The sequence below is a fragment of the Ovis canadensis genome, chromosome 1 (genome assembly GCF_042477335.2).
Source record: "Ovis canadensis isolate MfBH-ARS-UI-01 breed Bighorn chromosome 1, ARS-UI_OviCan_v2, whole genome shotgun sequence".
Lineage (NCBI taxonomy): Eukaryota > Metazoa > Chordata > Mammalia > Artiodactyla > Bovidae > Ovis > Ovis canadensis.
The window spans coordinates 114581116-114599353 of record NC_091245.1 but is presented as its reverse complement, the minus strand read 5'-3'; the positions used below and the strand labels follow the sequence as shown (position 1 = coordinate 114599353).

At 45.0% G+C, this 18238-nt stretch overlaps 1 protein-coding gene across 2 annotated transcripts in view; it reads right to left on the bottom strand.

Annotated features, from left to right (window-relative positions):
- Positions 1-15584, bottom strand: part of LOC138417333 (carboxyl-terminal PDZ ligand of neuronal nitric oxide synthase protein) — a 357995-nt gene extending 342411 nt beyond the window's left edge. For both annotated transcript variants that reach the window (XM_069547209.1, XM_069547220.1), the window contains exon 1: positions 14791-15584. In XM_069547209.1, the coding sequence (XP_069403310.1) occupies positions 14791-14895 (105 nt within the window). In that variant the 5' untranslated portion in view covers positions 14896-15584. The remainder of the gene's footprint in view (positions 1-14790) is intronic.
- Positions 15585-18238: the final 2654 nt, after the last annotated feature.

Sequence of the window (18238 nt, the reverse complement as noted above, 5' to 3'; positions counted from 1 at the left end):
GAAGCTCCCAGGGACCTCAGCAGCCATGAACCACGTGACAGTTGGGTTCCCTGGGTTCTTTCTTCCTCACATCTCCCAGACCTGTTGCTGGAGAAGCCAGGGACCCAGAAATGCCAAGAACACAGAAATGCAACCCACTCTAGAATCCGTGCCTGGAAAATCCCACAGACAGAGGCGACTGGCAGACTGCAATCCACGGGGTGGCAAAAGAGTCGGGCATGACTTAGTGACTAAGCAACGACAATAATTCCAGGAACCAGAAAAAGCTCAACATGAATGGGAAAAGACCATCAAAAGATGCCAGCATCAAGATGACAGATATATTAGAATTACCTGACAAGGACTTTAAGTTGGCCTTCATAAAAATGCTTCAACAAGCAATTATGAATATGTTTGAAACAAGTGGAAAAAAAAATTTCAGCAAAGAAACAGAAGATATAAAAATTGCAGCACCCACGCTACACCCCATACTAATTGAATTAAAACTGCTGAGAGTTCCCAGCCATCAGTAATTATGTTTAACTCCCTAACGATTCCAATGAGCAGCCAAGTTTGAGAATCAGTGCTCCAACTTGATGGTTCTCAAACTAAGGTATCCATCAGAATCACCTGGACAAAGGTGATAAAGGAAACGAGACCTGGGCCCTCAGCTACTCCAAGACCGGGCAATAGCATTTTAATCAGATGATCCAAAAGCCTTAACTAATCAAAGCAATTTGCAGGTGATTCTCCTCATTTCAGGAGGCTGCAAAATTCCCGACCTGAAAGAGGAAACAGCAAAACTTAAGTGACCTTGAAGCAAGAGGTAAAGTTTCAATTATACTTTAAAAAGAGTTTCAATCACACTTTGGATATGGGTGCCCAGGATATAGTGTGTTTAAGCTGGACTGCCAAATTTAAGAGAAAAAATCCACACATATTGAGGAACAGTTTGAAAGTGTAATTCAGTTCAGTTGCTCAGTTGTGTCCAACTCTTTGCAACCCCATGAATCGCAGCATGCCAGGCCTCCCTGTCCAGCACCAACTCCCAGAGTTCACTCAGACTCACGTCCATCGAGTCAGTGATGCCATCCAGCCATCTCATCCTCAGTCATCCCCTTCTCCTCCTGACCCCAATCCCTCCCAGCATCAGAGTCTTTTCCAATGAGTCAACTCTTTGCATGAGGTGGCCAAAGTATTGGAGTTTCAGCTTTAGCATCATTACTTCCAAAGAAATCCCAGGGCTGATCTCCTTCAGAATGGACTGGTTGGATCTCCTTGCAGTCCAAGGGACCCTCAAGAGTCTTCTCCAACACCACAGTTCAAAAGCATCAGTTCTTCGGCACTCAGCCTTCTTCACAGTCCAACTCTCACATCCATACATGACCACAGGAAAAACCATAGCCTTGACTAGACAGACCTTAGTCGGCAAAGTAATGGCTCTGCTTTTGAATATACTATCTAGATTGGTCATAACTTTCCTTCCAAGGAGTAAGTGTCTTTTAATTTCATGGCTGCAATCACCATCTGCAGTGATTTCTGAGCCCCAAAAAATAAAGTCTGACACTGTTTCCACTGTTTCCCCATCTATTTGCCATGAAGTGATGGGACCAGATGCCATGATCTTCGTTTTCTTAATGTTGTGCTTTAAGCCAACTTTTTTGCTCTCCTCTTTCACTTTCATAAAGAGGCTTTTTAGCTCCTCTTCACTTTCTGCCATAAGGGTGGTGTCATCTGCATATCTGAGGTTATTGATATTTCTCCTGGCAATCTTGATTCCAGCTTGTGTTTCTTCCAGTCCAGCGTTTCTCATGATGTACTCTGTACTCTGCATATAAGTTAAATAAGCAGGGTGACAATATACAGCCTTGACGTACTCCTTTTCCTGACAGAGCATGGTCCACTGGAGAAGGGAATGGCAAGCCACTTCAGTATTCTTGCCTTGAGAACCCCATGAACAGTATGAAAAAGCAAAATGATAGATACCGAAAGAGGAACTCCCCAGGTCAGTAGGTGCCCAATATGCTACTGGAGATCAGTGGAGAAATAACTAAAGAATGAAGGGATGGAGCCAAAGCAAAAACAACACCCAGTTGTGGATGGGACTGGTGACAGAAGCAAGATCCGATGCTGTAAAGAGCAAGATTGCATAGGAACCTGGAATGTCAGGTCCATGAAGCAAGGCAAATTGAAAGTGATCATACAAGAGATGGCAAGGGTGAACGTCGACATTCTAGGAATCAGCGGACTAAAATGGACTGGAATGGGTGAATTTAACTCAGATGACCATTTTATCTACTACTGCAGGCAGGAATCCCTCAGAAGAAATGGAGTAGCCATCATGGTCAACAAAAGAGTCCAAAATGCAGTACTTGGATGCAGTCTCAAAAACGACAGAATGATCTCTGTTCGTCTCCAAGGCAAACCATTCAATATCACAGTTATCCAAGTCTATGCCCCAACCAGTAACGCTGAAGAAGCTGAAGTTGAAAGGTTTTATGAAGACCTACAAGACCTTTTAGAACTAACACCCAAAAGAGATGTCCTTTTCATTATAGGGGACTGGAATGCAAAAGTAGGAAGTCAAGAAACACCTGGAGTAACAGGCAAATTTGGCCTTGGAATGTGGAATGAAGCAGGGCAAAGACTAATAGAGTTTTGCCAAGAAAATTCACTGGTCATAGCAAACACCCTCTTCCAACAACACAAGAAAAAATGTAATTACAGTACCGGTTATACGTGTTTATGGGAAATAGCACGGGAGCGAGATTAAATAGTAGCCATCACTTGGCCCTTGGGAGACATTAATCTTCTTCTTGGCCGCAGAAAAAGAAAGAGCTCCCACATGAGCACCTCTTCCCATCCAAAGAGACCACAACAAAAAGGGAAGAGGTTATACTATAGAAAAAAAGAACACATCCAAAGAGCTTTTCCATTGTGTACTGTGGGCTAAGATTTCTAACCAAAAGGCAACGTCTCCTGGGCTGGAAGTGTTTTCTGGCATTTATACTTTCCTGGAAGGACCCTGGAGGCTCCAAGTGGTGTGGAGAGAATTGGTCCTCAGAAAAAGAGCTGAAAAAGGCAAGGAAGAGGGCGTGGAAGTTGACAGAAGGCAAAGATGCAGTGGGGGAGTGGATGGCCACTGTCACACAGGAAGTGCATAGGCAAAACCTCAGCGAAGAATAACTCTCCAGGAAGGAAGCGCCTCCCAAAGCCCTTCTCCTGCCCTTCTACTTACTCACTGATACCTTGTTTCCGTATCTAGAGACCATCATCATGGCCCAACAGAGGGGCCCAGGAGAGGTGGCCTGTTGCCCACTGGCATACAGCAGGTGACTGCCCCTGGTTACAGGGTTAACCTCAATGAGAGGGACTGAGACCACCTCCTTTAATAGACCATTTTCCCATTCAATCCAACCTAGAAGGATGGTCTCAGCTTCCTCATCTGAAAAAATGGAACCAAGAATACCTACCCTCAGGGAGCCACTGTAAAGATTAAGTTAGTTTTGCATATGTAAAATTCTGAGAACCACGAATTGAAAGTGGTGAGTACTGGGCAAACATTAGTTCTTAGCATTCTCAAATATACTCAGCACAGAACTTAATAGTGCGAGACTGCTGGGGTTTGACTCAGGAATTTTTTTTATTAATAAATGTGGACCATGAGCAAGTTTCTCTGCCTCTCTATGCCTTGGCTTCCCCATGAGTAAAATTCAAATGATGAGAGATTTTACCTCACAAGGTTGTTGCAGAAGACTAACCATTTCCTAGAAAGAACTTGGCACAGTGCCTAGAATATAGTCAGTGCTTTGTAAATAACAGTGATTATTATTCACCTTCTGTGATGTGGACTGCATGAGGCAGGTATGTGAGGAGTCCCTTTGGTCCTTAAGGAGCTTATAGTCTAGATCAAGACATAAGCAATGTACACCAGCAGGGAAGAACCTCTCAGAACATGGTACATGAGATGGTTCTGCAAGCATGCCAACAGTATTCTCTCTAATGTGCTCACATACAGGCTAATGGGAGTTCAGAATGTTCTGAGTACAGGGAGCACTGGGCAAGTACCCTCTTCTCAGCCACCCCTTGCTAGGAGTCCCAGGTTGCATTCAACTCTCAAGGCTGATCATTTCAACAGTTCTGGAAAGCACTGCAGCTTCAAGAATAGGCAGAGAGGGGACTTCCCTCATGGTCTAGTGGTTAAGAACCCACCTGCCAACGTGGGGGACACGAGTTCAATCCTGGTTGGAAAGATCCCACATGTCTCTGGGCAGCTAAGCCCATATGCTGCAACCACTGAAGCCTGCATGCCCTCGAGTCCATGCTCTGCAACAAGAGAAACCACCTTAACAAGAAACCACGGCGAGGAGAAAGCAGCGCACCACAGCTAGAGAGTAGCCCCCGACTGCTGCAACTAGAGAAAGCCCGAGTGTAGCAACAAAGACCCAGCACAGCCAACAATTAAAACACATAAATTTTTTTAAAAAAACTTTAAAAAATAAATGACAGTAGTAGCCACTGTCCTCAGCTCCATAGATGGACCCATAAGAGTATAATCACACAAGTCTCACTGAAGTGTTGCAGAAAACCAATTTAGTTTCACACAAGGGATAGGGGACTAGGAGTACAAAAGCGTTCCAACACTCTGGGCACAGAACTTGCTGGAAGTGCCATTTTAAGTAACTTTTAAAGCCAGCTGCTCCAGTACTTAAAAGGAAACATGATGCTGAATATAACAATTGGAAAGGGAATTGTAAGCATCACAAGGTATTAATTAATCCCATGATGCAAGATTCCTCCTGCTTAGATTACCTCTGCTTAAAGAACTATTTATCCAAGAAATTTAGAGAAAGACCATGAAGACAGACAACATACTGTACTTAAGAGTCTGTGATTTTTAATCCGAATGAGGATTAAAAGGCTGGAACAAATGTGATGGGGGCAGTGTACCAGAAGCCAGTTAACCCCTCCTTATTGCTTCCCGAAGAGGCTGACAGCTATTTTAAGTCCACAAAGCAGTCGCACTGTCTGATTTGCAACTTTAGGAATCAAGAATAATAGCTAGATTTTTTTAAGCAGACATGTACAATGAAGATAATACACTACTAGGCCTTTGATTCATTAGAGAATAAAACAGAGTATATGACAATTTTTACATTAAACCATGCACAGATGAAATTTAAATTGCAATCTGCAGGACTAAACAGCAATAATAAAAATAGCGACCCACTCATTGCCAGGCACTATCCTGGGTATTTGCATACATAACTCATTTTTTCCTCTCATTAACCCTATGAGGCATGTGACATTTGTATCCTCTTTTTACAGATGCAGATGCTAAAGGAGAAATGTTAACCAACTCAAGTTCACACAGCAAGTGAGGGACAGAGCCAGGATTTGAACCCAAACACAATTTGGCTCCTGAATCCATTTACACTATGCTGTCAATCAAATTCATGTTATAAAAACTATAAAATAAAAAATAAAGAACTAGGGGAAAAGGTATCAAATCATTAATAACAACATAACAGGTTGAAAATATTTTTTACTGATAAACGACAATCATCTACTCCTAAAACTGGCCACATGTTCTACAATCAAAGATTCTAAGTCTGCTGCATGTCCGTCACTGGAATTTCATTTACGTCAGGGAAAATGTTTACCTGGCAGTTTCTTTGGAAGGCAGTGGCATTTTGTCAGGTGGGGATGGGGGATACCTCCTGGGATCAGGGACTAGTCTCACTGAGGCCTGAGAGTTACAGGCCTAAAACAAGAAAAAAAAAAAAAAAGCCAGAGGAGACCGGAGCCAGCTGAGGCATCCCCAGCCCTCGGGTAATACAGCAGGGTCCTGGCAGTCCTTGTAGAGAGCACCTTAGAAATCATATTCATTGATTCAAAATACATTTTTTTTCTATACACAAGGCACTGCAGTCAGCAATGCGGAAGACACTAGGGGGCAGAGTAGCAGGGACCCTAGTGATGACGACTCGGGGGGTGAAATCAGATGAGGGCAAGCAGCTATAACGCATAACAGGGTTTAGTCAGTTCCTGCCACATAGAAGGAACTACTAACATCCACTTCACAGAGTGACAGTGGGCTGGGCCTGAGATACAGATGGGGAATCACAGGAAAGGTTGAGGGAATGGTAGGTACGAGGGATTAAAACCAGAGAGCCCTGAATATCAGGCTAAGAATTTTTGACCCAATATGGTTGGCTTAGAAACTTTTAGTGTTTTGAGTAGAAGGATATCACAGTCATATTTCAGAATAATTAACAGAGCAAAAGTTTACAGGATAAAGTAGAGGTCTCCAGAAAGTAACTGAAACGGTATGGTGAGAGGTGGTGTCCATCTGAACCAGCCAGAAATGAGAAGGAAGAAGCAGAATGCCTGGATGGATATCACTGTGAAACTTCAAGGATGCAGCAACTGACCTGAAGTTGGGAGCAGGGGACGTCTGGGAAGAGCCCGGCCACAAAAGGTACTCAATCCATAGCTGAGTTCACTGTTATACGAAAGGATTCAAGCACTGCTCCAAAGTGTCAGTCCTGGTGCCTGAGAGGATAGTGGGGTCATCTAGAGAAGTATAAAGTGTCAGAGAGATTTGAATTCAAGATGATTGAGTGATGGGATTAGCAATAGGTTCAGTGAGGTAGAGCCAGCCAGCAGGAAGCTAAAAGAAAGATCTAGAAACTGAACTGGAGTTAGAGACCCAGGAGCCAACATACATAATTAGGGGTAAGGAGGAAGGATGGAATCAAGCATTCACTGGAGAGGTCAATGAGAGGAGAAAGAGCAAGCAGCAAAGAGAAAGTACAGACAGGGGGGCTATGCCCGGCCAACAGACCTGAATGGGGCATCCCAAGAAAGACAAGAACAGCTGCTCAAGATGAAAACTCAAAAAGGTGGAGGACAGAGAAGGGTGGCAATCGAACAATTCCTATATGGCAGCCAGAAGTGGGAAGGACACAGCCAGGGACTGAATGAATATTGAGAAACTGCATAAAGAGCACTCTTTATGAGGCTTAGCTATAAAAGGAAGAAGACCACATGCTGATGAATAAAAAGATGGAGAGAAGAGAGTTTTCACATAAGGGAAGGTCACAGCACCCTCCTGGGCAGAGGAGTGAGCCAACAGGGGGAAGGTGGAATCTTGCAAGCATTAGGGTGGGGAGTGATGGGGTAATGAACAGACTAAGGAAACGTGGGCTAGCAGCAGATGGAGGGCGAATGAGTCTTAAAAAGAAAGAGGGGAGAAAAATTAATTATACTTCATAATTTAAAACTTTTGTGTTTCAAAAGCATACCAGGGAAGCAAAAAGACCACTCATAGAATAGGTGAAAATAGTTGCAAGTCTACATAATGAATTTGAATACAGAACACATAAAGAACTCTTACCCTGAAGCAATTAAAAAAAAAAAAAAGACAATCCAATTTAAAAATGGGCAAAAGATCTGAACAGACATTTCTCCAAAGATTTGCAAATAGCCAATAAACGCCCATGAAAAGATGTTCAATATTGTTAGTCATCAGGGAAATACCAATCAAAACCACAATGAGATACCACTTCATACCTACTAGGATGGCTAGAATCAAACAGGTGGATTAAAGAAGTGTCAGTGAGAATGTGGAGAAATCAGAATCCTAACATATTGCTGTGGAAAAGTAAAATGCTGCAGCCACACCAGAAAAACATCTACTTCTGCTTTATTGACTATGCCAAAGCATTTGACTGTGTGGGTCACAACAAACTTGAAAATTCTTAATGAGATGGGAATACCAGACCACCTTATCTGCCTCTTTAGAAATCTGTATGCAGGTCAAGAAGCCACAGTTAGAACTGGACATGGAACAATAGACTGGTTCCAAATCAGGAAAGGAGTATGTCAAGGCTATATACTCTCACCCTGCTTATTTAACTTATATGCAGAATACATCATGCGAAATGCTGGGCTGGAAGAAGCACAAGCTGGAATCAAGATTGCCAGGAGAAATACCAATATGCAGGAGAAATACCTCAGATATGCAGATGATACCACCCTTGTGGCAGAAAGCAAAGAACTAAAGAGCTTCTTTATGAAAGTGAAAGAGGAGAGTGAAAAAGTTGGCTTAAAATCCAACATTCAGAAAACTAAGATCATGGCATTTGGTCCCATCACTTCACGGCAATAGATGGGGAAACAGTGTAAACAGTGACAGATTTATTTTGGGGGGCTCCAACACCACTGCAGATGGTGACTGCAGTCATGAAATTAAAAGACACTTGCTCCTTGGAAAAAAAGCTATGACCAACCTAGACAGTATGTTAAAAAGCAGAGACTTGACTTTGTCAACAAAGGTCTGCCCAGTCAAAGCTATGGTTTTTCCAGTGGTCATGTATGGATGTGAGAGTTTGACTATAAAGAAAGCTGAGCGCCAAAGAACTGATGCTTTAGGACTGTGGTGTTGGAGAAGATTCTTGAGAGTCCCTTGGACTGCAAGGAGATCCAACCAGTCCATTCTAAAGGAAGTCAGTCCTGAATATTCAATGGAAGGACTGATGCTGAAGCGCCAATACTTTGGCCACCTGATGTGAAGAACTGACTCATTTGAAAAGACCATGATACTGGGAAAGATTGAAGTCAGGAGCAGAAGGGGATGACAGGGGATAAGACGGTTGGATGGCATCACCGACTCCATGCATATGAGTTTGAGTAAGGTCCGGGAGTTGGTAAGGACAGGGAAGCCTGGTGTGCTACCATCCACGCCGTCACAAAAAGTTGGACACGACAGAGCAACTGAACTGAACACTGGAAAATATTGTGGGAGTCCCATAATGGTTAAACACAGTTACCATACAGTCCAGCAATTTCACTCTTGCCTATCTACCCATGAGAAATTTAAGCATGTATCACACAAAACTTGTACTCAAAATGTTTACAGCAGCATTATTCATAATAGTTGAAATACAAACAACCTAAATGTTCATCAACTGATAAATGGATAAAATGTGATATATCCATATGATGGAATATTATTTGACCATAAAAAGGAATGGAGTCCTGATACATGCTACAATATGCATGAATCCTGAAAATATTATGCATAATAAAAGAAGCCAATCACAAAAAACCCACACACTCCATGACTCCATTTATATAATATGTCCAGAATAGCCAAGTCTAGAGACAGAAAGTAGATTAGTCATCGCTTAGGGCTGAGGTGAATGGGGAAACAGGAGGATGCTAGCTAAAGGGCACAGAGTTCCTTTTTGAGGTGACGAAAATATTCTAAAATTGACCATCGTGATGGCTGCACAACACTCTGAACATATTAAAAGCTACTTAATGGTATATTTAATCAGCAAATGGTATGGTATGTGAATTATATCTCAAGAAAGCTATCGGGAAAAGGGGAGTGGAGAAAAGAATGAAGTTCTTTTTCCAAAAACAGGGGGGGAAAATGTAGCAGAGACCCAGCCCATAGTGTCAAGCAGGAAAATGAGAGGGGCGGAAGCATGGTGGGCAGGGCCCCAAGCTGCTGGGAGAGCAGAACAGCAGGAGGGCCCTGAGGAGCTAAGGGCAGCCTCAACGCAATGAGGGAGAGGAGGCGGGCAACAATGATCAAAGAAAGCCTTCTGAAGATCTGGGTTCTGGAAGCAGCACGTTATGAGTGAACCATAATTAACAGCCAGTCTGATTAGGGTTTTGGGTATGGGTGACTGGCATAGGGCGCAAGACACGGACCGGGTAATCTTGACCACTAAATGGACTAATGGGACCTTCTGGGCAAAGGAGATGTGGCAGCATCATGGGATGTACTGATAGGATAGAAATAGATTTGCTCATTAAGTTCTAAAACACCAGCTGTGTGTGGAGTAACACCCTGGGACGCCTGAGAGCAAAATCAGGGTGAATAAAAACAGGTACCGTTTCTAAGCAGTACCGTATCTTTGAGACTCATCATCCCCCAAAGACTCATCTGGTCCAGGCAGAAGGTAACAATGGATTTTAAAGCATCTGGACAAATACCTACTAAGGTGAAATAACCTGCACTTCAATGATGACATCAGCGAATACACATTAGATAGAATGTGATAGAATTCAGATGAGGGCATCTATCTGAATCTGTACTTGTCCACAATCCTGAAGGCAGGACTCGTGCAGGCTATGGGGGCAAGGGTGGAGAGGCTGTGGGGAGCACACACCCAGAACATATCAGTGTTGGCTCTGACCACAGAACCAAAATCACAGCTTCTTATGAAGCTGTTAGGTTAGGTTTGAGTTAGAGTACCCCATCTATAGTGAATCAATGTATGTAACAATCCTAACCTGGAAGCCTCAACACAGTGTGTTTAAGATTCATCCACAGGAAACCTGTGGTGTGGGGTTATTGGAATCTCTAAAATCCACAACCACATCATCAGCCAGTCAAGCCATTTAGCAAAGGGGGAAATAATGACTAGAGAATTCAGTTCAGATTTGACCAAGAACTCACACAGCCCCCACATCGCTCAGCAATAAGACAATGTATTTACAGCTTTTAGAATTGTTATAATTGGTCATTTCTTCCACTTAATAATTTGCTACTGTTGGCTATATATATATGTACCTGATGTTGGGGGAAGGAGTTATACAGACCCATGAGACAAGGTCCTCAAAGAACACTCATCATTGGAGAAGGCATACAAAGAAGGGAGAGAACACAAAATTTTACAGTTGACCGTGACCCCAAGGAGGCTTCAGAATTATCTCACCCCATGTGCACTCTTGCACAGTGACCACGGTCTCCACCAAGAAGTGAAGTCTCCTCCTCCTCCTCTTGAATCTAAGCCCGGCTATGGCCTGATCTGACCAACAGAATGCAGAAGTGATTCTGTGTACCTCGGAGGCCAGGCCTTAAGAGCTTCCACCTTCCCTGCTTGAAACATTCCCTGTTGAAAGCCAACTGCCAGATCAAAGGGCCACCATGCTATGAGGAAATCCAAGCTACCCAATGGAGAGAACCACCACACGGAGGACCACCAAGGCACAGCCATGAAGTGGCGCCTTCTAGGACAAGCCCAGCCATTGCAGAATGAAGCCAAGTGAATGATCCAGTCCGCACCACGGTGAACAGAAGAACAGCCCGGCAAAGCCCTGACTGAATTCCTGGCTCATGAATCATGAGCAGGTTAAACAGACCTTGTCTCAAGCCACTGAGTTTTGAGATAGCTTGTTACACAGCAACAGATAACTGAAACCAACTTGAAGCCAGGAAACTAGGAATGAGCCCTGGTTCTGTTCTTACCTTGCTATGGGTCCTTGGGTCAACAACTTCCCCTCTGGACCTCAATTTCCTCATCTGTAAAATGAGGAAGTTGTAGGAGTGAGCTAAGGTGCTTTCTATTTCTGATAGGCTGTGCCATACACGCCCAGATCAGTGAGTGCACTAGGCGATGAGAGCCAGGAATACAGAGGCAGCTACTACTCCAGGGTGAGGTGAAAGAACCATGCACTGGGACTCAAAAGCGCCGCAACATGAGACTTAAGTGAGGCAGCACCTAAAACAATACATGGTCCATAGTAAGCATTCACTAAATATCAGCTAAAATCATTATCCTCTCATCAGTTCTGTGACCCTGGACAAGTTAATCTGATTCCCATTTTTTTCATTTGAAAAATGGAAACAACTCTAATGTTCCCCCTGCCACATAAGGAAAATTTTTGTGTGTGAAAGTCCCATGAAAATAAAAAATCAACCTACAAATGTGAAGCATATCTGTGCTATTAATACTGTTATTCTTTGCACCATTATCATCAGAGGTCTTCTTCGCACCCAGCAAGCAGAGACAGTCAGCTGATGGCACTGGCCACCAGGAAGGTATACTGAGAGAGGGAAAAAGGGAGGCAGACAGAAAGGAGCCACACAGGCTTTCAAGCCTAGAAGGACTTCCACCACCCACCGATCAGCAATGGTAAGTGAGCCACGTGCCCTTTCTGACACAGAGAGCAGTATCCCTTAAGAGCAGTTCCCAGCCCAGGATTATATCTGGAAAGAGCCCAGCACAAAAAATTCACTGGTCAGAGAGGCCAGCAAGCTAAGGATGCCCCACCGGTGAACCGTGAATCAGACCAACTGCCCAGCATAGAGTGAACATTCCATAAAAATTAGTAAATGAATGAGCATTGGATTTGAGAGTCCACAGTCAAAGCTCCCAGGTTTAAACCATAGCTCTGCCATACACAGAGCTAAAGCAGGCAACATTTCCTCTTTGATAAGATATAAGGAGATGCACCTACACAGACCTCCAGGGAAACAGTGAGAATCACATGAAGTACTGCAGGTGAAACACCTCTAGGATTCCGCTTGATAATTAAATGCATGGTGTGGTTTTTAAGTGCACAGAGCCTCTGACGCCCAGATGCCTTTCAGTTCCTAGCCATAACCTTTCAATCTCTGCAGCACCCTGAAAATGAATGCATCCATCCAAAAAGTCACTCCATCCAGTGTTGATCCTGAAAAACTGCCAGCCCTTGGGAGGCAAAGATCTGGGCTCATTTTCCAAGGGTACTTGACAAGGCAGCATGGATACATTTACATTTTACAGCCTGTGCTTTTCCAAAACAAGGAAAGAGTGTGGCGTGCATTTAACCCTGAAATCCCAGTGATCGTGCACTTCCATGGACACTGCTCAGGAGGGATGTGAAAACCAGCCAGACGAGGCACTTGCCAGATGCTCTCAGGAAGAAAAGCGTTCTACTTCCACCTCTGCTCAGGTCTCAGCTAACATGATTTGAATGTACTGGTGTCCAGCATCGATTACAAACAGCTGGGAGTTAGGACCCAGTTCTCAAAGTCAGCCCTGCCCTTTCTTCCCCACTTCACCATTCTCAAAGCAGAACCCTTGGTGTGCTGCACCCCAAATCTGTAATGGGAACACAGCAGGGACCAACTGTGGTTCCCCCTCGTCTTATCAAGCACCACTGTGTATGAATCCAGGGAAGTTACCATAGGAACCGCACCACCAGTGTTTCTCCAATGTTGGTCCCAATCACCTGCATTAAAGCTCCTGGAATGCTCCTTAGAGGGGCACAGTCCTGCTCTCTCCCTAGATGTATCAGATTAGAATTGGGGACGGCAACAATCAGAGTTGTCAACAACCTCACCTGGTGATTCTTATGCACGCTAGGTTAAGAGTCCTCGCTAGGACCAAACTAGCAGAGACTGTGAGAAAAGAATCAAAAGGTTAAAAACACTTTAATCCTGATCTCTCTTCTGCCGCCCAGCCTTGCAAAGCAGAGTAATGGTGAACCAAACAAGACCAAAGCCAACTGCCTAGTTCATGCATGTCCGAGAAAATTAAGTCATGATGTGATGAAAACTCATACCTTAAAATTTAAAAACCTGATCACCGAAGCAACAGGCCCCGACAAAAATTAACCCATCTGATCTGGTATCAAACCAACCAGATCTATTCTGAGAGAAGCAAGATAAGATCTCGGCTACAGCCCCACTCTGGTCCCAGCCATACCCAGTAATTCAGTTCTGCATTCCACTGCAGGGCTTGATGTCTAGGGGAAAAGGGGGTGTCCTCCTAGCTCTAGCAAATATGGTTGGGGGAAGGTTATTTAGGAAGCGGGAGAAAAGGTAAGATTTAACATCACCAGGAGAAGGAAAAAAAAACAAAACTGAGAGATAACTGTGCACTGGACTCACATCAGACTCTCAAAAAGATGTCTCATGAATTGAAGGAAATAGCCACCTGATGGAGTAATCCTTGCCTGAGATGCTTAACACCTTACCTATGAAGGAGAAAAAGGGGACAGAGAGTAAAACTGCCTCCATGTCGAACGCATTACCTTTCCAAAACCAGCAAGACACAACCGACTAGGAGGGGCGGTATTTTCCGTCACTTGTCAGTGACAGGCACACAGTAGGTGCTGAGCATCCTTGAGTTCTTGAGGGGAGGGCGTCAAGAAGCACGAAGGAAGAGCAGAAGCACTCCTCCCTTGTGATGGGCAGGAACCCCGGCTGCAATCTCAGAAACCAGAACTCCTCACTCTGGGAAGCGCATGACAGGGGGCCAGCCTTATTCACACCTGATGGTGCAGTTCCACCCCACCCCCTCTCCCAAGGACGGACCTGGGGCTCCGAGCTGAAAATTCCTGTTGCCGCGCCCCGCCTCCCCCCGCCCTCACCGATAAATTCTTCAGCAGCAGTCCCCTACTAGATGCTGAAACTTCACATTACGCCACAAAACTAGCAACCGGGCAGCTTTCACCACACCTCCCCCTTCAATGACTGGCACTTGCAAAGGAGTCGTGGCTAATAAGGCATTTAGGAAGTGACTCTGACACCTGGCTGGGGTTACCAGGAATCTAAAAACAAACCCACCCCTGTATTATTTTCTTCAATCAGGAAGCAGGTATTCCCCTTATAAAAGACCTTTCTGAAAGCACCTCTCCCACGGGATCCCAACAGGTAAATGACACCAAAGCTTCCCTAAAGCGATTCTAAAGAACCAAGTGCAGGCTACGCTCCCCGACTGGCTTCTTCTCAGAAGGAGGGATCAGGGAAGTAACTCAGTGAGTCCTGGGTGGGTAAGGAGGGGGCAGTTTGCAGGTGGGAGGAGGGGGATGAAGCAATACCGCTCCAACTTTGCAGTTACTCTGTAGCAGTTCTGGGCAGGAACCCGCGGAATTCTATACAGAGAAGGGGAGTCATCCTCCCTAACAGAAAGGCCCCCAAATCAGCCTAACCCACCACCAGCTCTGCGTCCGGGATGGCTGCGCATCCCATCCGCTCAGACATGCCCCCTCCGGGACAGTCCCTTCCCCGGGGCCCCTCACCTTGGCCTCGAAGCAGATGCCGTGCTGGAAGGCGTCCTCGTTGTGCAAGGGGATCCGCAGGTCGTGACCATCGTCCACAAGGTTGTACTTGGTTTTGCTAGGCATGGTGACCCGCGGTGGACCGGCTCCTCCGGAGGCGGTGGAGGCAGGAAGGAGCTGGCGAGACCGCTGGGAGGGGAGGCGGGAGCCGGGGGCGGCGGCGCGCGGAGGGGGCGCAAGCGGAGGGTCGCCGGGTTGGAGGCGCCCCGGCCGCGCGGCGGCCGTGGAAGCCGGGACTCGGAGAGACGCCGAGGGCCGGGCGGCACGGATGCGGGCGACGGGAGCGGCGCTGTGGCCGCGCAATTCCTGCCGGCGAGGAAGGCGGCGGGGGCGGCGGTGGGAGCGGGCAGCGCGGCGCCCAGGCCGGGGGAGGGGAGCGGTGGGCGCGCGGCCCGCGCTGGGACTGGGCGCGGCGCTGGCCCGGGAACAGAGGCGCGGACAGCCCGGGACGAGGAAGAAAAGGCGGCGGCGGCGGAGCTGGGTGCCTGTCACGGAGACGCCGGATCAGCCGCCGGCGAGCGACTCCTCCTGCGGGGCGGGCCCGGGCCGGCTCCTCCCGCAGGGCGCCCAGGCTCCGCCCGCCGCCGGGCCCGCCCCCGCGCTGCCCGCGGAGCAGGTGAAAGTCCCCGGGAGCGTGGCGCCCGGCTCTGCCCGCGTCCCCGGGCTGGACCCCTGGAGCTTCGCCCTGACCCTGGACAGCCGGTGTCCCAGGAACGCAGGCTCAGTCCTGTTTCTGTTTTTTACAGTCAGGGTCTGAGCCAGGCTCCTAATAGTTAGCAGCGGCGGCGCCTTGGGTTTTCTGGTTTTGTTTTTGGAGGGGGGAGGGGCTGGTGTTTATTGTTTTGTTTTTAATGTTTTACCAGGAAGGCCCAAGTCCTGGCCCGTGTGTATTCAGACCATTAATTCTGAGAGTTTCCTTTCTCTGGAGAATCAAGACTGCACCCAAATGGAGGACGATCGCAGGTGCTTTGTGTTCGTTCCTTTGAGCTGTTTTGTGACTTGTATTATTGGAGGGTTGTGGGGATGCCTTTGGGGGTGGTTTTAGTGTTAATGTTAAAACCATAAGCCTCATGGAAATGGAATAGGCCGATGAAGCGTACTAAGGACAAAAGAGCCCACAACGTTTCCATTTTCTTAAACAACCTAAAGCTGGTTGTAGACAAAATGGGCTTCCAAGTTATTACTCTTCCTATCTTAGGAAGTGCTTCAGTTCAATTTGCTTATTGTTAAGAAGCGACCCATTCACTTTTCTCCTTTACACCAAGAGTTTTTTTTTACCATGCAAAAATGTGCAAAGGAAGGGCTTGGCAAAGGGATAGTTAGTGACCAATTATGTATCAGACCCCATGGGTAGAGGAACATGGGTTAATACTACCCGCGAGTCAAAAGTAACCGGATAGTCTGGTGCCAAAGCTAGCCCAACCTGAGATCACTGAGAGCCAATGGTCAGCAACTCTGCTGAATTCAATTTAAACCTACTAATACCTTGTGGACACATCCACCCGGGACAACTTGACATACAGACACTATTGTTGTATAGTCAAGGCCCCAAAAGCATCACAATAAAATTACTTCCAAGAGGCATGTCTTCCTATAATATTTCTGTGATACATTTATATAAGAGAACACATTATTGTCATAAATCTATTTCTTATTTTGCCCCATAGTGCTGAAGGACAATTGCTCTTTGCTATATGTTGCCTGATCCCTACCTGCTGAAATTACTGGTCAAGATGTAGCCTCTTCTGGGATATCTCCTTATATGAAAGCAAGCTGATGACTAAAACAAATTAATCATATACCTTCTGCTGTATAAACTTTATTATATTCATAAATATTAGTAAGAACCAAAAATAATTTGCACGGAGGAAATGCTCCACTAACCTTTTTATAAATACAGGACATGAAAGTCTAATCAGGCATGTGTGACTCTTTGAATGTCACCGTGGTTTTAATATGCATCCTAATGCCCTCTCTAAAACCTGGCACAGGAACTCAGCAACTAAAAGGCAAGACCTTAAGTAACTACTTCATTTGCATCTCATATTCCCTCCTGAATTTAAAAAGTCTTCTGAACTCCAAATGGCCTTTATTTTAATAGATTAACTTGGGTCCCACTGGAATGCTACATTTACCAGAATTTTGTATCTAACTCTGTAACACATTCTTTGTACGCCAGACACAAAAAGCTGAAGCTCCACAGATATTTCAGGATCTAGTACAGAGACTGCTACATAGTAGACATCCAATAATTATTTATGGAATTTGATAATAATAATAGCTAATATTCATTGAACTTTATGTGTCAGGCATTGTTGTTGGAGCCTTGCCTATATTATCTCATATAATATTCACAACAACCCTAAGGTAAGTCCCATTTTATGAAGAAACTGAGGCAGAGAGGATTGCATATCTTGCCCAAGGTCACACACTTAGAATGGAAAGAAGCCAAAATTTAAATCCAGTTCTTTGTCAAGGAGTGTTTCCATTAGCCTGGATTGCCATAAAAATCTTACTGCAAATGATATGCATATCAAATACAGGGTCCATGTTTTATTTAGGTGTTTTTTTGTTGCTAAGCTATATTTGCTTCGCTTCAGTTGGATGAAATGGTCCCCAAAGGAGGGGTCTGTCCTCTGCTTTGGCCTCCACTTACTATAACATCAGAGCCACACAGGCACAAAAACACCCTTCTTTCAGAAACAGTCGACATCCAAAGTAATTTTTTTTAGCAGCTATTTCGATCTTCTTTTTGCACCTTTAAATACAATTGAACTTCACTCACAATTTTCCAATTTTTTTATCTCTTAAAGTGAATGATAGGTACATGTATCATTTTTCATATCCTTTGGTATTTTAAACACTGCATAATACGATTTTAATCTGATATACATTTAATTAAAAAAATAGATTGCTAAAGCGTACAATGCTTCTTATGTTAAATTTTACTAAAATTTTGTTTAAAAATGAATTGGAAAAAAATCCTAACATGGAACTTGAGAAATGGAAACTACTCAGAGATATTCTAATCTAGCTCCTTCATAAAATCCGAAGGAACAGAAACCCAGAGAGGTTAATTTGCCTATTTATCACTATAGGCTGAAGAAGAAGTGAAGTCAAGTCGCTCAGTCATGTCCAACTCTTTGCCACCCTATAGACTGTAACCCGCCAGGCTCCTCCATCCATGGGATTCTCCAGGCAAGAATACTGGAGTGGGTTGCCATTTCCTTCTCCAGAGGATCTTTCCAACCCACAGATCGAACCTGGGTCTCCCACATTGCAGGAAGATTCTTTACCCTCTGAGCCACCAGGGAAGCCTAGATCTCCTAACTCAGTAATCTTTTCATCACACAAACATGGATTTAAAATAAATTGATGGCAAACTTTATTCTTAGCACATTTAAAACTG